Consider the following 26293-nt stretch of genomic DNA (forward strand, 5'->3'; position numbering starts at 1 on the left):
CCCTGTAAGACGCTGATATTCGCTGTGTGCATGTGATGTGCGAGCAGGTTTGATTCGTGGATGATGTGCCGTTTTGTGTCTTTTCAGCAGGCCTAGCACCACATTGGCCCTCGTTTCTATAAATAATGACCAAAGAGGTGAAGAACGAAAAGTCCAGCGGCAAGGAAGATGCAAGTGAGAAGAGGAAAGTGAAGGAGGCACCGAGTACGAAGGTGAATTATCGCCCAAGTGCCTAGTTTCCGGACAATACATTCTGGGGTAGCCGGTGGGCGTGTGCTGGTGTGGGGTGGGGCCGTGAATTTTGTGAACCGGGGTCATGGAATTACACCTAGCGCCAAGGCTTATTTTTAGGAATGAAGCTACAGCTCTGTTTCAAAGCATCTCAGCCTACGGCCTACAGAGTAGGCCTACTGAGGCATGATACCATTATAAATAATTTTTGGACCGAAATTGATGTGCAAACATGGCAAATGAATTGAGTGTGTACGTGTGATGCCATGGTTCATATGCTGGTTCTCACGCCAATGCCTTCAATTCAACACATAAAATTGTACTCATGCCATATTCACTCCACCACTGTATTATAATGCCTCGGGCATATATGTGGTTTCAAATATAGCCCTAACTTTATCGAAGTGTGCCCAATGCTTTTGCAAAGAAAAAAGAATTCTATGTGTTTCGGTTTCTTCTGATAGGTTGTGATCCGGTGTCTTCCTCCGACTCTAACTGAAGCCGACTTTCTGGAGCAGATTTCCCCGCTTCCGGACAACAATTACCTATACTATGTAAAAGCGGACCGAAGGTACAAGGATGGCCCTTAAGTAGTAGAGAACTGACAGTTCTGGATCACACGCCCTTTTCACCGTTTTCAGCAAAAACCCCTGGGTAGTACATCGACGCAAAAAATCGGGGGAATACCCTAAAAATCTGGAATTCCAGATTTCCCCGGTATCTCATCGACCCAAAAAATCCGGCTCTAAAATACCGGGCGAATATATACATTCTGAGCCAAAATCTCTTTTACCCATCACACGCAGTATTCCCTCCGGTCGTACTCGCTACGCTCGCTCACCTTTTGACCCCGGCTGGCTAAACAACTCGTGACTGGCAATCGGCACTCATTCACAAACAAAAAGGGATTTCCCCTTGCGAACAAGTCTCGACTTGCCCGATCTGAACTTGTGACCTCTACTTAAAGCATGGCTCTGTTCAAAGCAAAACACGCTATGTTTACAACCGCCTTAAGTAAATGGTCTATATATAAAAACATGTCAAGTCAAGGCGTCAGAAAAAATGATAAAAATTTTATAAATCTATATATAAAAAGAGACATGAGCTATCAACAACATCGACCTATATTAACGAACTTTATTCGATTTAAGAAGGTGTTTTTGGAAGATTTTATTAAACGGTATAAGATCCCATTACCGTCACCTAGGCGCAAATATCATACACGATCAGAGCTAATAAAAGCTATCAGAGAGGATCAAAAACAATTTAGATATCTCCCGCGTCAGTCATATCGGCAGCTGTTGAAAACGGTACAAAAATATAATATTCCTTATGCAAACAAAGACAGATACGTCAAACAGGACTTTATTGATGTGATTAAAGCTTATACACAACCTAAAGAACTGGAGGAAGTAGACATTAAACGTATAAGGCGTTTTAAAGATAATTTTCGTAATTGGGAGTTGATTCCTCGCTTCTATGAAGACGATTTAATACATTTTTTTGATTTTTATAAGCAGTTGATAGAGAAAACAGCGTTAGTTGAACTCAAAGAAATCGGGAGTTACAAATTACAAACACATCTTAAAGTGCAGTTTAGATTGGAAAAAATTGACGGAACGATTGACTACGGCACCTTTCCCTTTCAGAGTGATCAAGACGTAGTAACGAGTAAACCAAGCGTTAAAAATGCACTCGCTAAGCAACGCGAAGAACAAATCGAACAGGTGGAGGCCCATACACAAAAAGGCTCGGGGTGGATCTTTGACAAAGTTGCCGCTTTTTACATCAACGTGGTTAAATATAATCCAGTGGGTTCTTCTTACATTCCGTTGCCTAAGGAACTGTTAGACAAAAAAGCAATCATAAACGTCCAAAATAAAGATCAAGAATGTATCCGATGGGCGTTGAGAGCAGCTTTGAAGCTGTATTCAGACGGAGTCAAAAGTCAGCTAGAAACAAATCCAAAATATAAAATAAATAAGGAGCGACCTTCGACTTACCGGTCAGAATCGGATGGTTTAAATTTTACAAACATAAGCTTTCCAACACCGATTTCACAAATTCCACGTATCGAATCGCAAAATAACTTGGCGATCAATGTGTTTGGTTATACCAAAAAAGACGGTATTTACATTCTGCACAAAAGCAAGCGGCCAGAAGAACCGATCAATTTACTTTATTTTACCCGAGATGAAGATAATCACTACTGTTGGATTAAAAACTTTTCTCGGTTGACGGGTGACATCAATAAACACGACGGTCAAAAATACTGGTGTTTCAAGTGCATGACACATTTCCTAACTGAAGAAAAGTTAGCCAGCCACAAAGAAGATTGTCAAGGCTTAAACGTTCCTACATGTAAAGTCGAAATGCCAGTCAAAGGCGAGAATATACTCAAGTTCAAAAATTATAAAAATAAGCAAGACGCGCCTTTTGTCATTTACGCCGATTTTGAGTCTGTTTTAGAAAAATTACCGCTGACTGACACAAACACGGTGAAAACACAGATTCACAGGCCTTGCGGATACTCATACGCAGTCGTCAGATGCGATGGAGTTTGCACTAGCCGAAAAACATATAGAGGCCAAGACGCGGCTGTAGATTTTGTAGAATCACTTTCTCAGGAAACAGAGAAAATAAATGAAACGTTTAAAAACAAAGAGCCGTTGATTTGGGACGATCAATTACAAAAAATTTACGAAAAATGTAATAGATGTGGATCTGCGAAAAGTTGATAGATCGAGCAAAAGCGGATGAACGAAGTGAGAACGAACGAAGTGAGTATGAATCTCACTGTCAATGTGATATTCCAAAACCACCTGAGACAAAAGCTGACAAAATTGCTTTCTGTCATAAAAATGAAGCTGGGTTCAAAGAGTGGAAATGTTTAGATTGTGAAAAGCCCATCAACAATTTTAGAAAAGTTCGCGATCATTGTCACGTGACGGGGAAGTACCGAGGCCCAGCGCACGCTAGTTGTAATCTCAAGTTAAGAATAGTGCCCGACCAAACACCTATTCCGGTTATCTTACACAACTTGGAGAAATACGATGCGCACTTGATTATGCAGGGTGCTCACGAATTTTATGGGAAATCAATTAAGTTGATCGCTAAAAATACCGAGAACTACATTTCGTTTTCTTTTGGCCAACTCAGATTTTTAGACTCCTTTCATTTCATGGCGGCTTCGCTAGATCGGTTGGTTAAAAATTGTTCACCAGATGATTTTAAATTACTTTGTGAAAGGTTTCCAGCGAGGACGAGTTTACTTTTGGAAAAGGGAATTTATCCTTATGAGTATATCGATTCCTTTGATCGATTTCAAGAAACAAAACTCCCACCAGTAGACGCTTTCTATAGTTCTCTGAAGCAGGGAGGGATAACCGAGCAAGAATACGCTCGTGCGGAAACAGTATGGGAAGCCTTTGGCTGTCAAAACCTAGGCGACTACCACGACTTATACGTGGAAACGGACGTGCTATTGTTAGCGGGTGTATTTGAGAACTTCCGGAAGGTATGCAAGAAGAACTACGGCCTTGACCCAGCCAACTATTATACTGCGCCAGGCCTGTCGTGGGATGCATTGTTAAAGCATTCGGGTATACAATTGGAACTATTGACAGACATTGACAAGCACTTGTTCTTTGAAAGGGCCAAAAGAGGTGGTATCTCGAGTGTGGGCGCAAAGCGATACGCGAAAGCTAATAGTCCAGAATTACCCGACTACGACCCAAATAAGCCAGAGTCACAGATCATGTACCTAGACGCAAATAATTTATATGGCTGGGCGATGAGCAAATATCTGCCCGTAGGGGAATTTACCTGGGAAACAGACTTAGCAAAATTTAATTACTATTATATCCAAGAGTTACGGCTAACTGACGACTACGGTTACATGTTTGAGATCTCTTTAGATTACCCGGAACGTCACCATGACAAACATAATGACTTTCCACTTGCACCCGAAAACATGTCGGTGCCGAACGAATGGTTTTCGAGTTACCAACAGGATTTAATTGGTAATGGCGAGCAAGTGACCTCGGTAGACAAACTCGTGGCTACTCTCAACACCAAAGAAAAATACGTGGTTCACTATCGTACATTGCAAAAATATCTCAAACTAGGGTTGTGGATCAAAGAAGTTCACCGGGTACTGCGTTTCCGCCAAAAGCCGTGGATGAAGAGCTATATTGACAAAAACACAAAATTGCGCAAGAAAGCAAAAAATGATTTTGAGAAAGACTTTTTTAAATTGATGAACAATTCGGTATTTGGCAAGACGATGGAAAATGTAAGACATCGAATTGACGGCCACCTCCTAAGGGACGAACAAGACGCCGTCAAATATAAAAAATTAACGTATAAACCGAATTACAAATCGACGGTGCCATTTGGGGACTGTTCTCTTTCGTTTGTGGAGATGTACCGAACCAAAACAAAATTAAATAAGCCAATCTATTGCGGGGTAAGTATTCTCGATATCTCAAAAACGTTAATGTACGATTTCTACTATAACGAACTAAAATCAACTTTTGGTGAAAAAGTAAACCTACTTTATACGGACACTGATTCTCTATTAGTTCAAATCGAGCAAAGCTCCGATGATTTAACTGGTTACCTAAACGAAAAGCGCCATTTGTTTGACTTTAGTAATTATCCACCGGGTCATCCGCTTTACAGCGTCAAAAATAAAAAAGTCATAGGCAAAATGAAAGACGAGTTTGGTGGTAAAACAATTTTAGAAGCCGTTTGTATTAGGCCAAAAATGTATTCAATCTTAACTACCGATCAAAAGCGAGCGCCAGCGAGCAACGAGCGAAGCGAGTACTTTTCTTTAAAGAAGGCGAAAGGGGTCTCCAAGGTAGTAACCGAGAAACGATTGACCCACGAGATGTATAAAAGATGCCTATTTGAAAGGGTTTCTCATTTCAATAAACAACAACTATTTAGATCGGATAAACATCGGGTGTTCACCATTTCACAAAATAAACTTAGTTTGTCGCCGTTGGACACAAAGCGTTATATATTGCCGAACGGAATCGATACGTTAGCTTACGGGCATAAGGACATAAACTACTCTGGTAATTCGGTGTCCTCAGGTACTACCTGAAGTTCCTCTTTGACGAAACTCCTATTTGGTCCGTTTAATAAATAGTACAAAGTGGGGCCCGTTTTGACGCGTTTTCCTTTCACTCGTTTAAATTGACTGGTGCGCTTTTCAATTTGATAGACGTCCACGGACCAGATCGGATCTGTCGCCCTTCTGACGGTGCCACCCTCTTGCTCACCCGGGTAATAGAGGTACCTGACGACCGCGTCTGGAGGAAGTTCTCTTTGGGTAGTTCTTATAGGTGTACTTGGTTCTTGGTTCACTCGCTTTGATTTTATAGCTTCTGCAGGAACGGCATCTATTAATCGCGTTTTTTCCTCGTTTAACGATTTCACGACCTGAGGCAAACGTTCCACCCATTCCACGTTACGCACACCCACGTTTAACATTTCTTGAGCGTATTGGTGGCCGAATAACCTTTCGGCTAAAGTGCGGTTAAACCTTTCCACGATTCCTTGAGATCTGTGTACCCCAGGTTCACCCACTTGAATTTGTACTTTATTTTTTGTCATTAACTTTTTAAACTCGCCTTTGAATTCAGATCCCGAGTCTACCATTACGAATTTGGGCCATGTCAGAGGTGATCGCGAATAAATCTTCTTTATTACTTCACTCACTTGTTCGGCGGTTTTACTGGTCAACGGTTCTGCTTCTTTATACCGCGAACCCACGTCTACCACGGTCAAAGCGTACTTAAACGTTTTCCTTTTAACTCGGTCCCAGGGTAAATACAAAACGTCCATTTGATGCGCGTAATTAGGTTCGACCGATTCTGATTGCAACATTGTAGGTCTGGGTACGTAATGTGGTGCGGGTAAGTATATTTGCCAAACGGCCTGCTTTTTTAACCACTTCCTAATAACCGATTTGTCCGCACCGGTCTTTTCGTGTAGACGATCGACAGCACTTTCTCCTCGCCAGTAACCCTGTGGGCTGTAAAACAATTTTGAAAATTCTCTCTCCATTTTAAAATAAGTTACACAAAGCGAGTGTTACCGTAGCGAGTACCGGTAAGCCAACAACCCGACTATCGCAGTTCCACCTATAATCCAAACAAACTCGCGAATTTTTTGATCTTCGGAAGGCTCGTAAAAATCGGACAACTTAGGCTCTGGCGGTAACGGGATAATACTCTTACCAGTCAATTCTGAATACTCCCGCAACGCTTTGTCCACATTTACAAATGTTTGCTGACTCGCGCGTTCTTGTAGCATTCGTTCGTTCAAAAAGTCTAGCAGGTGCGTGCGTTTTTGGTCCCACTCTTGTTTTGCTTGCTCCAGTTGCTCTAACGCGAGGTCGTGACGCTTTCGTTCTTCGTCGACGTTGTTATCTTTTGATAAACTGTCAAATAAAAAATTTGAGCCCGTGAAGGCCAAGGCGTTTACTATCGCTCCTCCAACCATCATTAAAGCACTAGCCATTTTTAAAATAAGGTTAAATTAAATATGGAGTACGAGCGAAGTGAGTACGAGCGAAGCGAAGCGAAGCGAGCAACGAAGCGACCAACGAGCGAAGCGAGTATTACCGAAGCGAGTGTTACCGAAATTAAAGATAAATTAATCGAGATTCAAACCGAACAGGTAGAAACTCAGCTAAAGATCGACGAAATCGCCCATATGTTAGAAGGTGAAAAATATGAAGATCTGTTTTTTGCAGCGGGTTTAACGTTAGTCGTGTTTTCTTTTCTTTTTAAAATTATAAAATAAGAATTGTATTATATAAAAGTAAGATGTATACCAAAAAGCTTAACCCGAGTCGCAGACTTAAAGTTCCTCGCGCGATCAAAGGCGAGCGGCGCGAAGTCACCATTACGCACAACCCGAGTACCGTAGACGCGGGTCACACGTTAAACGTAAAATTCCCAGCCCTAGGCACGGATGAAGTCATGGTACCCGGTACTGCAAAGTTGGCTTTTAAACTCGATCTCGACGGTGCCTCGGACGACAACAGGACGGTCTATAACAACGTGGCGAGAAACCTGGTGTCGGAAATAAATGTGAGTCTCCAGGGAAACAAAATCGTAAGTTACTATGACGCGGACGTATTTCACAATTTCAAGGACAATTGGTTACCCCCGTCGCAGACCAAAAATATGGCGTATTTTGGTTTGGAAAGAGAAAACGTAGCTAAGATACGTCTAGGGGCTGACGATGCTAATGCCGCCGCAAACGATGGTAAGGACAAAGCAATTGCTGACGCTTTTAAAAACAGGTACGCGATTCCACTAGACACGCCTATGTTGACGGATCACGCTCCATTTTATCCTTCGTGGTTTAAAGAGCCTCTAACGTATCAACTAACCTTTAACAGGCATGACAAAGTGGTTAATTCGTCAGATACCGCGGCTGAATATCAAATTTCAGATCTGACCCTGGAATACGAGGTAGTCACCAATCGAGACTTGGCCCAAACCTTGAGAAACAAGAAGACGATGTATTACCTTTTTGACCGGATTCACTCGTGGAAGAAGCAAGCGGTAAACAAGTCAGACACGCTGTGGAACATCAGCATCGACCAGAGTATTAGAAGCCTAAAAGGGGTGTTGATTTTATTCAGAGACCCGACGATCAAAAATCCGCAAAAATTCTATAATCCGCACATCACAAAGACGGTTGTCACGGTCGAAGGAAAACCAAATCAATTGTACTCACAGGGTCTGTTTGAATATCAACACTGGAACGAAGTTACAAAATATTTCGGAGACTCGGATAAAGAATTGGCTAGAGGAGTCGTCTCGGACTTATCCTTGTTGGGAGTAGACCTAGCAGACTACCTAAAAGATAAATACGGGCTTTGGCTCGACTTCCGAAGTTCCGACGACAATTCCGCCCATGGATCGGGCAGACCTCTCGGTGGAGGCGGGGACATATCTATACAGATGGAACGAACGGCCGAAACCACGGGACCGCTGACTATGTACGTGTTCCTGGTGATGGATTCTCAACTAACGGTGGAAGACGGGAACTTTAAAAATCTTGTTTATTAAAAATGAACGAGCGAGTGGAACGAGCGAACTACGAGCGAAGTGAGAACGAGCGAGCGAGTTATGAGCGTAGCGAGAACCAAATGTTTAAGAATCCCCACTGCGCCTTGATCGTGGGCAAAACTGGCAGCGGGAAGACTAACTGGATCTTAAATCTTTTAGAGACAGAATACCGATTCACCTTTGAAGCTATCGTCATTATATGCCCAACGCTTTTTAAGAATAAAACGTATTTAGAACGACTGTGGGTGTACACCGATGAAAACGTTTACCTATGTGACCTGGATCGAGAAAGACTAGAATTAAATGAGGCAATAGAACTTTATCAGAGAGTATTCGATGGTGTAAATACATTGTTTATTATCGACGATTGTGCAGCTGATCAATTCATCAAGTATCGAAAGAAATCTAAGAGTGGTTCAGTTTGCGCGTTGTCGAAAATGGCTTTTAGCGGTCGACATTATCTTCACAGCTGCTGGTTACTCACACAAAAGTACAATTCAGTTTTAAAAGACTTCAGAGAAAATACTGCTTGGACAGCAATTTTTCATTGCAAGGACCGTGGTTCGTTTGATCAGTGTCTGGACGAGAACGACGTTGTACCGGATGAAAAGAGAGGGGAAATTAAAAGGCATCTACGCACCGTGAGATTTAGTAAGTTGGTGTTAAATACCGAAGCGCCCGCAAGTTACAATATTTTTTAGCTAGTTACTCAGCTAGTTATTTATTTGTTTTACTTTGTTGATAATTACTTACCCTTTGCTTGAGCATAGCTAATTCAGCTGTGCTATAATAAAATTTAATTTAGTTATAGTAAATAGATAACAATGCTACAATACGTCCAGCTAGTTATTCAGCTAGTTATTGCAGCTAACTTGACTTATTATACAGTTGAATACATACGACTAAAGCATACCTACAACAAATTTAAAGAGTACTTATTATTAAAATGGACGACATAAAAAGCATATTCACTGAACCAAAAAGCGAAGCAATCAGCTCAAACGTAAAAGACCGCCTTTGCGCGATAGCCGCATCAGGTGAAAGCAAGAAGTATCTCGGGAAAGAATACACGATAAAAGAGATCGAAGCTCTACCACCAAAAGAACAAGAAAAGCTGTTTAGCCTCTACGAAGTTAAGTTTGGCAAAGAAATTGTCAAAACCCTCGGTCACTCGATTTTAAGTTTGTACTCTCGTCTACTAGGAATAGCCACCCCGATCGATCTACTCGGATTCAACGTCAACTTAAAATCAGAGGAAGCGCTGACTAAGGATCTCAACGACGATCCGATTATCAGTCAAACGATGGGTAGACTACTTACAGAGGTCTGTTATAAATATGGAGTTTATCTTTCTCCACTTACAACAATGCTGATTACAACAAAACACCTGGAGTTTAACAAAAGTTCTGTTATTATAAAAGAGGATGTCAACAAACGAAGTGAACCCAACAGAAGCGAGCAACAACGAAGCGAACTCGAGCAGCCAAATTCAGAAAGCAGTTAAGTCAGTTACTAAAGCTAAGAACCCAAAGCGCGTAGAACAAGGTAAAAAATTGGCCGAACATAACAAGAAGATGAAGCAACAACTCGTTAAGATGAAATTAGCGGGCGAACCGAGTGAAGAATCTAGCTTTACCCAAACGGCCTTTGAAAACAGAAGCTTGATATTTGGTTCGTTGGGGGTTGCGGGGGTTGTGATTTACTTAATTTGGAGAAACAAGTCGAGCAGTTCACGACAAATTATTCAGCCAAAGCAAGAAGTGAGCAACGAAGGGAAGCGAGCATTCATTCCCAAACAAGAACCAATTTTAGATATGGAATGAATACTCACCCGCTTCGCTTTTAAAAGTTCTTTATATATAAATATGAGTAACGCTAAATCAATCGACGTAAACGGAATCGCCAATACGGTTTACCACGGCGCAGTTGTTTCAGGAATCTCACTCGGATACGCCATGCTGTCGAGTAAGCTATTTAAAATTAAACCACCAGATTTCAATAAGTTGTCCGCCGAAGATGCATTAAAATTAACCGCGTTGTCCAGCGGCGCATTGGCTACCCAGGGTTGGTTGGTGGGGCAGGGTATCTTACCCTCAACGTTTCCTATGGGCGGACCGAGTTAAGTTTTCTTATTTTAAATGGAAGAAGGGGGAATTGAAATGAAAGAAATGGAACAAGAACGTGAACAAGACTACCAAGATGAACTTGAATGGGACGCTACCTTTGATGATGGTATATTAAAAAACGCCCCAAACCCTCCTGTAGTTGGACCAGAGTCTAGTCCCGAAGAATTAAGACAGAAGCTGAATAAAGATAAGCTTAGCGATGACACTAAAAAGGAGGTGTATAGTTTTTATAACGAGATTAAAAAAACTACCGGACTTGAACCGACCATAGACTTAGAAAAGACAGATATATTTAGCCTTGATTCAAAAGGAAGACTCCATGCAACCGATAACGGCGAAGAAATCCGTCTGACTAAATTAAAAAAAGATAAAAGTGGGCAAAAGTTTCTCGCGTTGTCTAGCTTAGAACAAGAAGGAGTTGGTAGAGATTTTATTAGACACACTTTAGGGTTAGAAGGCTACAAAGACCCTGGATTTCAATTAATTAAAGAGGCAAAAGCTGTTTCAGAAAATATAGAAAAGATCACGAGTGAAGACAGATCTATAGACGAATTAGATGAGGCACTCGATCAACTTCAAGAAATAGCAGAACAGTCTCATAACTTAAACCCAGAAGATACAAATTCAGAATTTACTCTCAGAGAGATTAGAGGATTTGACCAAAGCTTACAAACAATAAGAGGACAATTAAAACTTGTAGAAGCTAAGATCGCGAGTGTAAAAGAAAATATTCAGACAACTGAAGATGCATTAAAGGAACCAGATATCACTCAAGAACAAAAAGAATCAGATCTTAAATTTCTTAGAGAATGTAAAGATGAGTTAGAAGCATTGAATACCCAACAAAAAAATTTAACCTCGGGATTTAGAAACCAACTTAAAATGTTAAAAGAAACGATCCAAACGGCTCTAGGTAAAGATTTGACTTTACGCGAACGAATTAATATTTTATTTAGAGAGCAAGGCGTCACGATCGTGAGCATTTTAACGGCTATTGGTTTAGCGATAAGTACCATCGTTAGTAGTATCGTGGCTAGCGTCAGAGCTGTTGGAACTCCTAGCGTAACGCCTGAACCCGCACCTAAACCAACGCCTGCTCCTCCTTCCAAGGGCGGGGTCACCGATTGGATCAAACGTCAACTGTGGAATTTAGCCAACGTATTAAAGAAACTCGGGTTGAGCGCATTAGGAGCTTTGCCTGGGGTCATCGGTAGCATTTTGAGTTGGCTTTTTAATGTGGCGAGTAAAGCGGTTGGATGGGTGGCGGAACATTTATGGACCTTGTTCGTGGGCGCGGGTGTTTTGCTTTTGACGTACGTGCAAAAAGGGTAAAAATAGATTTTAAAATAAGATAAAAATTCACCCCAGATTTGAGGTGAATTTTTTTTTTATACCTTACATCAAACCGTTCTCGCTTCGCTCATACTCCGCTTCGCTTCGTTTAAGTTAAAATTTTATACAGCGTAAAACCGATGACACCCACGGCAACGGCTCCGATGGTTAAGGACAGTTTTTCTTCGTTGTGTATGTCGAGCGGTTTAGAAGGGGGAGCCAGAGCGATGCTTGGTTTTGGTACAGGAATGATCGCTGCTCTCTCTGGTTGCTTTGGTCTGGCAGGGCTCGCTTCGCTCGTTGCTCCCTCTGGTCGCTTCGTTGCTCCTTCTGGTCGCTTCGGTTCTTCTGCAAAGTCGTCTTTAACCTCAGGCTCCACATTTAAACCCGGTACGTAACCAGTCTGCATATCTTCGGAGGCGACTTGTAAATTGTTGTTATAACCCTCAAAAGTGCCGATGCGTAAGTCCATGTCAGAGGGTATCAGATATAACCCCGGTCTGACTACAAAATTTAAAGGCGTATTGGCATATTGTAACGAATCTTGAAAATGCTCTATTGATTCTATCAAATCAGGTGTTGAATTGATTTCTGACTCCACGAGCGTCTCAAATCGTTGCCGCGCGTCTAATCCGGTACCATAAGACAAAATACTCGTCCTAGTTTGAGCTTGGGATCCTAATAAGGCATAGATGTAAGCTCTAATAGATTCATTTACCTTTCTAAACCCTATATCTGTAAACTGAGACTTTTTAGGAATAAAATCCCACCAGGCCAAAGTGACCGCATCCGACTGCAAAATCCAAGTGACCGTGTAGGTACTCGCATGGCCCGAGCCTTTAGGTGGATCAGCCACGCCAAAGCCCATGTAGGTAGATCCCATATATTTAACGACGTTGGTGACATGTAAATCGTGCGGGTCATAGTTTTTATTTGGAACAGGTACGTAACCGTTGTCATAATAATAAGCGGTGCCTAATCCGTTTGACAAAGTGTCTTTTGTTTGTCTGTACGATTTATTCGGGTCTACTCCGTATAAAAGGCACGTGTCGATAAACTTCCGATGGTCATAATTATTGTGTAACGCGTCAAATATGTCGTCGCTCGGAATGGGCATCACGCAGTCGTAAAATATTTTTCGTACGGTGTAATATAAGTGAAACCTCATTATAGCCGAGACGTACGGATTAGGGTCAGACAGCAGATCAAAACCCACACCACAGGCCGTCGTCGCGCAATAGACCGCAAAATTAAATTGATTTTGGTAAAATGCCAACGGATCTGAGTTCCAGCGTTCTACCACTTCGTCCGTGGTTACTTTTGGTAGTTTATACGCGTGCGTTAAATTTGGAAACTCGGCTGTAAATGAATTGTCTTCGTTGACTAAAATATTTAGACTACTAAAATTACCTCCCATTTATTTTAAAAGAATTTTAAAAATAATCTTTACCAGTCTTTTACAGGTGCCGTTGGAATGGTCGCTTCTCGATAAGCGGGTGGATCGCTACGCTCATACCCAACCGACTTTGTAAAACTTATTCGCCAAGTTTTTTCATAAGATCTTTTTTTAAAACCGCCGCTAGCGCTTCTGCTCTTTCGTTGACTCGACGTTCAAATTCTTGCTCGCTGTGAGCTTTGCTCGATTCCAATTTTGTAGATGTACGCGATCTGATCTTTTCTTTCATCTCGTTAAATTTTTTCAGCTCAGATAAAATAAGGGCAAATTCTTCCTGGGATATGTCGCCGTCTTCAATCGCGTGAGATACGTATTCTTCGATTGTATTTAATTTAGCGTCTGCCAACATTCGAATTTGGTCGTGTTTTTTAGTTTTGTGGGTGAGTCTACGAGATGCGTACTTTAGAACCGCATAAGCGCCAAACGCACCGATAGCGACGCCTTCCATCACGAGCCCGAGGGGACCAGTGATCACTCCCAAAATAGCGGGAATGCCTACGGCCGCCGATGTGGCACCTAGTGCTTCCACGCCGTATTCTACATACCCGAGCGCGGTTAAGAGTCGTTTGATCTTTTTGTAACTAGCTTCGCGCGCGTCGCGTTCTCTTTGGATTTGAGATTTAATTTCTTCGATCTTTTTGAGTCTGTAAATCTTTGTTTCCGCTTGTTCGGTTGAAGCTCGCTCGTTCTCGCTCGCTTCCACCGAGTTTAAATCAGGATATATGTTAGTCGTCATCTTATAATTAAGAGTTTTTAAACGATATTCACCTCGAGCAAAATTCCATCTCCTTCACCGCTTACCAACCTACCTTTGTCGTTTTTTAAAGAAAAGGTGAGTTCGTCTATGTTCCGATCTACGAGTCTTTTACAGGTTGGGTTTACCTCTAAATTGCACAGAGCTGTGTCTCTGGTGCTGAGTACAGTTGAAGACTTCCCGTCATAAAAGTTATAATTTGGATCGAGCTGCTCGCAGTGTATAAACAGATATTTGATACTATCGATGTTATATTTACCTTTGTATATAAAAAAGTTTTGTAATTCAACAGAAGGCAGGCCGAGCAATTGACCCACGTGCGTGTTTAGTTTTAGTTTTAAATAAGGGTCAAAAATGACTAAAGTCACCGATTTTGACTTTTCATATACTTTAAAACTCACGCCTGGAATGGCGTTTAAAATAAAATCAAACCAGTCGATTCCGTAATACCCGGGTTCTAAGGTGATGCTGCCAGTCAATCCAGAGATACTTATAGACTCAAACGCTTGCTTTGTGTAAAGTTGGTTAAATATGGGTTTTGCTTGGCCTTTTAAAATAGATTGTACAGTAGAAGACGTAGTATCCCAAATGAACAATTGTTTCTCTTCAGTTGTCGGTGGTGGCCTGCCCTTTAGATGGTTTGCATAGTCTAATCTATCAAAAATTTGATTGAGGGCGTGTATAATGCCCGCTAGTGTCGTTTGAAAAGACAAAGAAATGATCAAACTTACATCTATTTCAGTAATCATTCTTGGGTAAAAAAAGTCATCTAGCATTTGTATTACAAAAAGCTCGTCTTCATAAGAACCGCTGTCAAGAAGGTTTAACTTTTTTTCCATTTCTTGTCGTAAAGTATCATTAGATAATAGATTAAAATATAAAGGCTTATAATGTACACCAAAATAAAAAGAAGAAAAATCAGTAAATTTGTCTTTTATTACACTTATTATAGATAACATGTGTGCTTTATATACTTTTATTCGTCTAACATTATATTCCCAATTTAAAGTGTATTTTTGTATGTTTCTTAAAAAATTTTGAGTCGCAAAATAAAATCCAAAAAAAACATCTATTAATTGTAAACTTGGTTTTTCAATTTCATATTTTTCACCTATATATAGATCACTATATTTTTGCACCAAGGCTTGATTGATTGATCCATCATCACCGGGTTCGTTAGATAATTCTTTTACCCCCCACTCAATCTCTGTCTCTCTCATAATGTTAAAAAACTTTTTTTCTAGCTGAATGTTTTTGGCGCAGATACGTTTGCTCCCTTTTTCGTTTTTAATCTCGTTTTTTAGTTTAAATGTCTGTGGATTATTAGTCAAGTGAAATGTATGCGTCTCAATATCTTTCTCCATTTTATTAATAGATATCTAATTCAATCAAAATTTTACCGACGTTGTTTAAGAGTTCATCTCGCTCGTTTCTCAAAGAAAAGGTGAGTTCGTCTATGTTCCGAGATAATAGCTTTTTAGGTGTTTTATTCGTTGATTCATAAGGGATAACGCCGAGCAGGTTAGAAGACTTTCCGTTATAAAAATTTACAGAGTGCTCCAATTGCTGGCAGTGAATAAACATAGGAGTTGAGTTATACTCACCTATATAAATAACGTTGGGCGAAAGTTTGTTTTCGGGTAAGTTTAACAAGTTAGCCACCTCTCTATTGAGCCGCAATTTGAGATTGGGATCCGTAATGGTTAAGGTCACCCTTTTTGATTCCGAGTGCACCTTAAAACTTACTCCAGGGATGGCGTTTAAAATAAAATCAAACCAATCGATTCCGTAGTACCCGGTAGACACCACGATGCTTCCTCTTTGCGACTCGGGCAACGGTTGAGCCAAACTTGGAGCTAGCAAAGCATATATAGGTTCTTTCATTCCCGTCAAAATAAGTTTTAGAGCCGTCTCTTTTCTTCTTTTTTCGTTTCTGTCCAAATTTGTATCCCATTGAATGTCGGTGTCTTGCGCCACGTATAAATATTCAGCTTCAAACTGAATGTTTTTGACTCGGACTACTTTATCGCCTTTAATGTTGTTAATCTCGTTTTTTAATTCAAACGTTTGAGGATTTTCAGTCAAGTAAAACGTATGTGTTTCCATTTTTAAATTAAACTATTTTTAAACTTCTCCATAGCGTTTTCCCAGTGCCTATCCGAGACACCAAAAAGTTCTTTAACTTTAGATTCGGTTCCCCCAGTGACGTCTTGATAACAGACTGCAATTAAAGCCTTCAACGGTTTACCTCGAGAGATATTACCGTTTAAAACTTGGTTCAATCGATATTCTATTTCACCCGCTTCGCCGTTTTGAAAAGAAAGATTATACTTCTGCAACGTTTTTCTCGATTTTGGCGGCTTAGGTTTTTTCCAAACGTGATGCTTGTAATATCGATCTCCCACGTCTGCGGCTCCGAACGAAGAAACCCACCCAAAAATTTGACCGCAATGTTTACACGTGTATCTTTCACCCGTTTCAACTATTTGGTGATCGCAAGGTGACCTCGGTTGAACATTTCTCGTTGTCCCAATTATGTGTACTTCCTTTAGATTCAGCAAGTGGCAAAGTTCCGCATCAGTCATTTTATATAAAGAGATTATTTATTTAAAGCAAAAAAAATTTAATCCCGGGATAACCGAGGTTAAATTGACTTTCACTAACTTTTATTTAACTCCCTTCGGTCGTACTCGCTCGCTCTGCTCGCTTTTAATCAAACGCGTCCAAAAGATAAGGTTTCTCTTCAACCGTTAGCATAGCTGATATAACTCTATACCTAACGCTCGCTCCACAAGAAAGTGAACCGTGGGCGCCGTAATAAATATCTTTAGGAGAGATCAAAGAGATCGCGTGGCATTTCTTATTTGCAAAAAGAGCGCGATCGATTTCTTTAAACGATTTATCCACCAAAGAGGCGTCATAGGCGATCTTAACGTACATCCTACTTTTATCGGTATAAGCCGGTTTAACTAAGTAATTAATTTGATCGGGTATGTCATCTAGTTTTTGAGACACCTTAAAAGAGTTACGCGTAATCATGGGGAGGTCTTCCAGGGCCTCATCTGTTAATTTTTCAAAATGTCTGTAAACTGAATCATTTATACGTAATAGCAGCGATTCAGTATTGGGAGACAGTTGATAACAAATTTGTTTTTGGTCAGTAGGTTCCTTAGTACCATATTTGTAAACCGGGTTTATACCGTAACAAGGGTCTTCGAGCCTAATCAACAATCGTTTATGTTGGCCCTCGTGAGAATAGAGAATCTTAGAAGAATTCTTTGCGGGTCTTAAAATGACTAAATTTTCAGGGTCAAAGGGACCGTAGGTAATTTTTGGGTTTTTGTTGCCGGCATTTAGACGTTTGTGATCATTTGAGACGATATACATGTTCTATTTATAATAAGGTTTTTTTAAATTTTTTATCATTTTTATTCAGGCGGGATTTCAACGTCAGCGTCATATTTAATAATTAATCCAATTTTGTATAAGCCAGTCCAGAGTTCAGATCGGGCAAGTCTCGACTTGTTCGCAAGGGGAAATCCCTTTTTGTTTGCGCAGGCCGGTGCCAGTCACGAGTTGTTTAGCCAGCCGGGGTCAAAAGGTGAGCGAGCGTAGCGAGTACGACCGGAGGGAATACTGCGTGTGATGGGTAAAAGAGATTTTGGCTCAGAATGTATATATTCGCCCGGTATTTTAGAGCCGGATTTTTTGGGTCGATGAGATACCGGGGAAATCTGGAATTCCAGATTTTTAGGGTATTCCCCCGATTTTTTGCGTCGATGTACTACCCAGGGGTTTTTGCTGAAAACGGTGAAAAGGGCGTGTGATCCAGAACTGTCAGTTCTCTACTACTCCTTATCTCAAACCCTGCTTCAGGTTTTTTTTCTGAAGGACTCCAGTTATTGCCAGTTGAATTCTGAAGCCTACTAAATCCAGTAAATCAACGAAATCTTACAAAATCCTACAGAATGAACAAAATTATCTTGATATTAGGTCTTCTGGGATTCAGGCTGGTAAAGAAAGCCGCAAAGGGCTTTGCTCTGAGGGCTTTGCTTTGATGTTCTCTGTGATTTGATTGAATCTCGTAAAATGAAGAAGGCTTTTTTTTTTTCCTTCACTGTTCCCACCCATTCAAGTTTCCACTCACTTTGTTTGGGTGTATCACCTGATTGATAGCCTGGTAAATGTAAACATTTACGTTTGAGAAAACCTTGAAAGTTCCTATCAATTTCCATTGCGCAGAACCACAAAGTGCCCAGAGAGGGCGATTTACAGGTGACTTTTTTGCTGGCTTTGGCCATGTATGTGTATCCTTAATACACACGAGGCTGCACTGTCAAGGAAGGAAGGAAGGTAACAGCAATTATACGTTTGTTTGGATATATTCTTGTGCATGTAGTCTTGAAGTCAATGCCTTCTGCCGAGCCTACATCAACTTCATCAACCCGGAGGACATAGTACCCTTCCGAGACCAGTGGGATGGGTATTCATTCACCGACGCCAAAGGTAGGAAGGAATAACATTGCAGAATAGTCCCAATCAGTAGTTGGTCTGGCCAGTATTGCAAAGATTATCAGAGCAGAGCCAGGGTTTGAATTTAGCCTAGTGCGAGTTCCATGAAGAAATCACTGTTTTGCACTTGATGGCTGTTATGCTCAGGGGAGGGGGGAAGTCGGAGAGTGGGGATATTGTAAGTTCCCGGTAAGACCTTTCATCCTCCAAACTTGTACAAATGTTTAGATTCCTGTGTCGAAACTGCCAAAAGTCTTAGCAAGCGCTAGAAATAGAATGTTGGGGAGCTTCATTTGCAGATAAACAAATACGGGCATGATGTTTCCTACTTTCCCATTTATTTATACGTGGTTTCATCGAATGCAGCCTAAAAGGCTGAACTGACTCAGTCTCATGCTTGATTTTTCCCCCCTGAAGGGACTGAATATCCAGCGGTGGTTGAGTTTGCTCCCTACCAGAAAATCCCCAAGAAACAAGGTCGGAAGGTGGACCCTCGCTGCGGCACCATAGAAAACGGTAAAGGGAACGCGCAGACTCCTCTGCTAATAGGAGAAAAGATGTAAAAAACAGGTCGCCGGCCCAAACTTGATGTGATATGCATCACTGGCATCCGGCTATGTTCTGCTCAGGACGTGGGCCCTAAGCATTCGTTATTCTTTGGCTAGGTCCAGCCATGGAGCTGGAAAGAGAGCTCTGTCCTGTTCAGACCAAAAGTCTGTCTCAGCTGCAAATGTAGGATGCACGTGTGTTGCTTGTCATCTGGATTCCGGCTAAATGTTTGCCTGGGAAGACACAAGTTCTGTTAATGACTGTTGCTCTTTTGGTGTTGCTGTTGTCCGTTTCAGACGATGATTTCAAGGTGTTTGCAGAGTCGTTGCAGGCGGAGGTGGAGCGTTTGCCCAGTGCGGAGACGTACCTAGAAGAGCTGGAGGCCAAACTCAGCGAGAAGGAAGGTAGGGGGCCGGACTGGACAGCTGCTGAATTTTCGCTCTGCAAACAACTGGAAACTGGTGCTTCGTTTGTCAGACTTGATTGTAAAGTGCTCAGCAATATTTGGCTGAAATTTGGCCTCGGTGTTTAATTAAACAGGGCATGCATAAAATCAGCACTTTTTTTGTATGAACCTGTGGGTCAAGACCAAAGGACAAGAGGATTATAACACTTGTCACTCCTATTTGTCTATGATGACTAGCGCCATTGGTCAAATTGTCTGATTTACGTTTCCTCAAACCGGAATACAAAGTGAAGAAGTCTGCTTAAATATTAGCACGGTGGGATGGCTTCTGGCGTCAGCACCTCAATTTACAGTAATTTTCCTGGCAAACACTTGTCACTTGCTTTTTTCTTCAGCTAAAGAGTTGACGCCTCTTCTGGCCTTCCTCAAGAACAAGAAACTGGAGAGGGTCGTGAGTATAGAGAATCGTACACACATACGCATGTTGTGTTTTACAAGTGGTAGATTAGGGGAGGGCCACAGTGAGGTTGAGGTGAGGTGAGGTTTTTTTTTAACTTGGTTGAATTTTAACGAAAAGGACAAACTTTGTGGTCTTTTTTTCTTTCCCGTCCTCCCCAAAGCATATAAAAAGGCCCTTCAGATTAGCCTCGTGCCTGAGAAAGGCCGTAATGAAGTCACTCCATTTTTGCCATCCCCCAACCAAACAAAAGAAACAACCTCCCCCCACATTTATTTTGGCTCGTTACAACACTGTATTGGTCAGGGGAGCATTCAACAAACCTAGCCAAAGCGGGCAATTGACATTTGCCCATTCCCTATTAGCTCCCCCGTTCTGCCTCGCCCACTTGCAGAAAATCCGTCAGGAGGCCCGGGACGAGCGACGGCGGAAAGAGCGCGAGCAGAAGAAGCGGGAGGAGGAGCGGAGGCGGCAGCGGGAGAAACAGCAGCGACAGCGGGAACGGGAGGCCAAGGAGAAGGCGAGAGACAAGAAGGAAGGGGAGAAAGAGGAACCCCAAAAGATCAAGGTGACGGAAGTGGTGAAGTGGTTAGCACCATGTGCCGCCGGGGCATCCCAGCAAATGACTCGCGGCACTTGTGGCCTCCATTTCATTTGCTTTTCATTCACTGGAAAAGGAAAATTGTGCCATCCATTTCGAGCGACGTCCATTTTTCAGTTCCCCCCGCCGGTATCCTGTGCGCACAAATATATCCTGGTTACCAAGCAAGGTCGACCGGCGGTTGACAAACGGTTGTCACCTGAGCTTGACCCTTCACATCCTGACTGACATCTGCAGTCACTTACAGGGCATTGTCCTGTTTTATGTGCGTACTTGTCTGAGAAATTTCAAGTAGAAGATGGTCAGTTGGACTGCTCGCTCATATCAAACGTTGAAAATGGCAGGCGAGACATCGCTTGGACTCATGGCCATTGGAGCTAACCTTCCGTGATATATGCTAATACCAAAACTCCTCTTGCTCGTTTATTTTTGTTTTTGGGGGGGGGCTTAATGTTCCCTCCTTCACAACCCTAGTACTGCAAACATACGTCCCAAAGAATAATGGTTTCTGTTTTGCATTTACGGAATCCTCTCAAAGTGTCCTTCGTTATTGGTGCAGGTTCGTGGCACAGCAAACTCCGGCTAAGTCGTCACTCTCGGGACTCAAGAAATTATGACGACTTATGCGTAAGCCGATTTGTGTTGTAAGTCGTCATTTTGCCGACTTACACATACACATGTATTGCCTCTGTACATTATGATTCCTTGCACTAATTCAATGGCTTTGACTTACCCTGGTTTATTTCTACCCCCATGGTCGATCCCAGCAAATTCGTTCTTGATTAAAATCCTGCAGATTCAATAATTGATCATGTGCCCCTAAGGACGAAGCAAGGACGGCAAGCCACTTGCAAAGTTGCGTATCACATCGCGACTTGATAGTGCAGTACATACATAGTACATGTACATGATACAGTTACGGCATAGAAAACATACACTCATCCACACACATGTGCATTGGTTAAGTTCGTTCAATGTAGTCTGGATACCAGACCCGATGTTTTTGACTACCCTATGAATCATCAAAGGTCGTCCGGGAATCTTTGGGCAGGGAACCAGATCAATAGGGCAACCCCCAAAATGGACAGAGTGCATGCGTGTAGCACTAGAGAGGTTAGTGGTATTGATGTACGCAGGCTGGCTGCGCGCGCATGGAACTTGTCACTTGACACTTCTTGGCAACCTCGGCAAAGGAAACCAATGCCGAAGCACGATTTTTTTTTAATGCCAACTTACACAAATGGAACTTGTGTGGTTTTGTGGAAAAGGGACCGAGAAAAACATGCCGACATATACGAAATGACGATGTATAAATGCCGACTTAGAAATGAAATTTTGAATGGAAATGCATTACAGACGATCGGGACTTTTGTGAAACGGCCGACTTGGGTGATGTGACGGGTTACGGGATGTCGACTTAGTTGGAGTTTACTCTACTTATTTTAATTAAAAAAACAAATTGGTTGCCGTAGTTACTCAAGAAACCTGAAGAAGAGAAGAAGGACCGGAAAGAGGATGCGGCAGCTATGGATGCGAAGGGCAAGGAGAAGATGGGCAGACGAGACCAGGCCAGACGAGATGACAGGTGATTGGCCACGCACCTTATCGTTATTATTCTTGAGCTGTTTTGCATTTTCCAGAAGGCGTCCGTTTCCGATAAAGCAGACCTGCAGTGAATCCTTTTGGCGAGAAAATTTCTGACCAGCTTAGTTCCCAGACAACTGACCATGTTTAAGTTGCTAAGATTGAGTGCCTGGTCTTATTTTGAAATTTCTAGCAATTTTTTGGTGCTGAAATAGCTGTAATGTTGATGTGCCTTCGCAGTAGGAAGGAGAGAGACACAAAGCCCCAAGCGAAACCGGACAGAGAGGACAGGGAAAGACCCCCCCGACACAAGGACCGAGACCCTGAGCGGGAACGGAGGGACAGGGAGAGAGAACATCAGCGGACAAGGGAGAAGGAGCGGAACAAGGACAGGGGTGGGGAGAGACAGCCCGACAGAGACCGTGACAGACACCATGGGGGAGACCGTGGGGGAGGAGAGAGGGACAGGGGACGAGACAAGGATGTGGGAGCTGCACCAGAGAAACGCTCTCCTAAAGGTAGGGTCCATCTACACGTTAACATTTATGTTCACCCAAATAGTGAAAGCCCCGATGCATACAGCAGGTTGTCTGGTTGGGCAGTTCCTTTATGGCCTTCCCTCACAAGGACCACCGTTAGAATCCCACTTTGAGAGGAGTGACCACAGTTAGAATCCCACTTTGAGAGGAGTGACCACAGTTAGAATCCCACTTTGAGAGGAGTGACCACAGTTAGAATCCCACTTTGAGAGGAGTGACCACAGTTAGAATCCCACTTTGAGAGGAGTGACCACCGTTAGAATCCCACTTTGAGAGGAGTGACCACAGTTAGAATCCCACTTTGAGAGGAGTGACCACAGTTAGAATCCCACTTTGAGAGGAGTGACCACAGTTAGAATCCCACTTTGAGAGGAGTGACCACAGTTAGAATCCCACTTTGAGATATAACAGATCTCACTTCTTTTAAATTAGCCCTCTTTGAGGTGTTCACATTGTCGTTATCCAAAGAGGATTCTGGTCTGTAATGTTGTAAGTTGGTTAATTTGACTTTCAAAGCTCTTTTCATGGACACTTGTTAGAATTTTCTCCTGATACGCAAGCTTTCATAATTTTGAAGATTCAGACTCGTCATCCAAGGGACAGGCCCCAAGGGACGACAAGCGAAGGGATTCCCACTCAGACCGGCAGGTAAGAGGAGGCGGGCGGGACAGTGAGAGGGCCAAGAGGAATGAGCCGCCCAGCAGGGGCTCTGACCAGAGGCGATCTGAGAAGAATGATGTGGCCCGCCAGTCCAAATCGGCTGCCCTGAACGGGGAGGGCTCGTCTGGCAGGAAGGATGAGAAGGAAATTGCCTCGGCTGACAAGAGACCGGCATCCGGGAGGAGGAGCTCGGACCTTGGAACAGACTCAAGCGAGGGGTCGTCAGAGAAATCTGGAAAGTCAACAAGAGGGAAGGAGGGGACCGATCGCCTTCGGAATAAGGTAATGTTAAAGAATTTTGAATGGTTCCCTGGGTCATGCTTTTCTGTTGCATTGTGTTGAGCGCTCTTTTGTATTTTTTTCCTCTTTATAAATTTGTAGCTGTTTTGACATCATTGCAGGACCGGCCTGCCATGGCCCTTTATAAGCCAGGTCAGAGGTTATCATCTTCCAAAAGCCAGGAGGATAAGGAGCTGGGGGACAAGGCCAAAGGTCAGAGGTCGAGCCCCCGGGATGGTGATGCCAAACCGGTGTCCCAACCAGACCAGGTGAAAACTGGCAGCGAGCGAAGAGACGGACGGAGGGAGAGCAAAGATTCGGGCGGGGGGCAAGACGAAGGCGCCTTCCCAGGCAAAGGGGGAGGCAAAGGCCAGGGACGGCATGACCATCGGAGGGAGGACAGGAACAGGAGAGATGGGCATGGCTCACGGGGCGGAGAGCAGAGACCACCAAGACGAGAAGGAGGCAAGGAAGACCGACCCAAACGGGATGACAGACCCAGGGAAAGAGACAGAGGCACTGGTCAGACCAGAGATGGGGATAAACCGCAGAGCAGTGAATCATCCAAGAGTGATAGCAGCGACAAGCTACGGGACAAAGGGAGTGCCACACACAGAGAGGGTGATAAATCCCAGGACAAACCACGGGACAGAGGGGGTGACAAAAGGGGTGGCACACCCCGAGATGGTGACAGACATAGAGACCGAGGTGGGGACCGAGGTAGAGACAGGGGTAGTGATGCCACTAAGGATAGAAAGGGTGACAGACCCCGCGATAGAGGCAGTGACAAACCCAAAGACAAAAGGGTTGACAAACCCAGAGAAAAAGAGGGACAGAAGCCTGCAGAAAAGGGGAATGAGAAACAGCCAGACAAGTAGAAGGGAGGAGATATTAGCTATATGTACACAAGTATAAGAACTGGCGAGAATCATTGTTGTTTTCCAGAATGGGTTTCTGGTATATCAACAGTGCTTACAGTTCATAACAACTTTCACTTATTTGTGAAGAATTAGAAGATCTGTATTTAGCTCTGGGTTTAGTTTTGTTTATCCATCTTTTTTCAGTACAAATCTTTACAGATTATGAACAGTGGTTGCCCAAATAACAAATTTCCAAAGAACTAGGGTCTGTTTTGTGGCATGTTTCCAAATACTTTACTCTGTTGACCAAACCAAAGTGCGGAATCTGTCGTAAGGAGCACGATCATCAGAAACAGAGTCATGTCAGTAGTGGTATTAAATGTTCCGCTGACGCTTTAACAGGAATACTTTTACCTCGGTGAAGTTGGGTCGATGGTACAATGTGGCACCACTAAGTAGGCGGTTATGCCGTGTTTGAACTGGTTTTATTTTCTTTATAAATTTAAAAACACTGAACGAACAGAAATCTCCGCGCACTTCGTCAAGCTTTTTCAAAAATATTTGATTTGGGCGGATTAATGATGACTTGCTTGTTGTCATGTTTGGTTAGTTCGTAGACTTTTGGAAGCCTAGGATAAGAACATTATCTTAGAGGGCCTTTCGTTTACATTTAGTTTTATTTCACTTTTGACTGAAAATGTGCAAATGTGAATAAGACTATGTTTATGGAACTCTAGTTGAACTGTTGTATAATTATTTCACTCGTGTATTTGTTGTTTTTGAAAGAATAATCTCTGAGAACCTTAGAAAGGAAAGTGGATTATTGGCCTTGGCATGTCCAAGATTTTTTTCCAGGGGAGGTAAGTACTTGGCAACGAACTGAAAAACCACTGGGAGTGGACTGAGTGTCGATTTTGAGATGCTTTCTTCCCAAACAAAATTGGTGATTTTCATCTTTCTTTCTTGGACTTTTGTTCCTTAGATTTTTTTCTTAGGGAGGTTGAACTGCCCCCTTCTCTTAACTTTGCAATGCCCGTGCAGTGAAGCAACACAATACCGCAGAGGGACACGTCCAGGATACTAGGCCCGTTTAATGTCCTTCAAAGATGGGTTCCAATTGCCTATGGAGGGCGCTGCTTTAGCCGGGCGGAGGATTTTTTTTGGGGTAAAAGCCTAAATAGTAAAGCACAAATAAAAGCGATTGAAAGACACTTTGATTTTGGCGCAAAGCTAATTTCCAGAGTCGCATGCCGGCAGCGCCGTATCCAGCTTTTGGTGTCGGGGGGGGAGGGGCAAATTTAAAAGCTTCAAAAGCCAACGCAGCTTTGGGCTTTGGCTTTTGAAGCTTTTAAAAAACCAAACCAAACCAAACCAAACCAACCCAAACCAACCCAAACCCAAACCCAAACCAAACCCACCCAAACCCAAACCCAAACCCAAACCCAAACCCAAACCCAAACCCAAACCCAAACCCAAACCCAAACCCAAACCCAAACCCAAACCCAAACCCAAACCCAAACCCAAACCCAAACCCAAACCCAAACCCAAACCCAAACCCAAACCCAAACCCAAACCCAAACCCAAACCCAAACCCAAACCCAAACCCAAACCCAAACCCAAACCCAAACCCAAACCCAAACCCAAACCCAAACCCAAACCCAAACCCAAACCCAAACCCAAACCCAAACCCAAACCCAAACCCAAACCCAAACCCAAACCCAAACCCAAACCCAAACCCAAACCCAAACCCAAACCCAAACCCAAACCCAAACCCAAACCCAAACCCAAACCCAAACCCAAACCCAAACCCAAACCCAAACCCAAACCCAAACCCAAACCCAAACCCAA

The 26293-nt window shown here is 42.8% G+C and overlaps 1 protein-coding gene across 2 annotated transcripts; it reads left to right on the plus strand.

Annotated features, from left to right (window-relative positions):
• The first annotated feature begins 6 nt into the window (after positions 1-6).
• On the plus strand, positions 7-25181 carry LOC110980793 (uncharacterized). Of its 2 annotated transcripts, none has more exons than XM_022237765.2 (11): positions 7-212; positions 696-802; positions 18398-18504; positions 18928-19026; positions 19356-19463; positions 19861-19916; positions 20317-20490; positions 21996-22108; positions 22348-22625; positions 23224-23588; positions 23708-25181. In XM_022237765.2, the coding sequence occupies exons 1-11, from the start codon at positions 126-128 to the stop codon at positions 24461-24463; spliced, it is 2250 nt and encodes a 749-aa protein (XP_022093457.2). In that variant the 5' UTR covers positions 7-125; the 3' UTR covers positions 24464-25181. The 2 variants fall into 2 exon arrangements, with proteins under 2 accessions (XP_022093457.2, XP_022093458.2); XM_022237766.2 differs by having other exon boundaries at positions 22351-22625.
• The last annotated feature ends 1112 nt before the right edge of the window (positions 25182-26293 follow it).

The sequence above is a fragment of the Acanthaster planci genome, linkage group LG14, assembly GCF_054643075.1.
Source record: "Acanthaster planci isolate LZ-2023a linkage group LG14, COTS_SCS, whole genome shotgun sequence".
NCBI classification, from domain to species: Eukaryota; Metazoa; Echinodermata; class Asteroidea; order Valvatida; family Acanthasteridae; genus Acanthaster; species Acanthaster planci.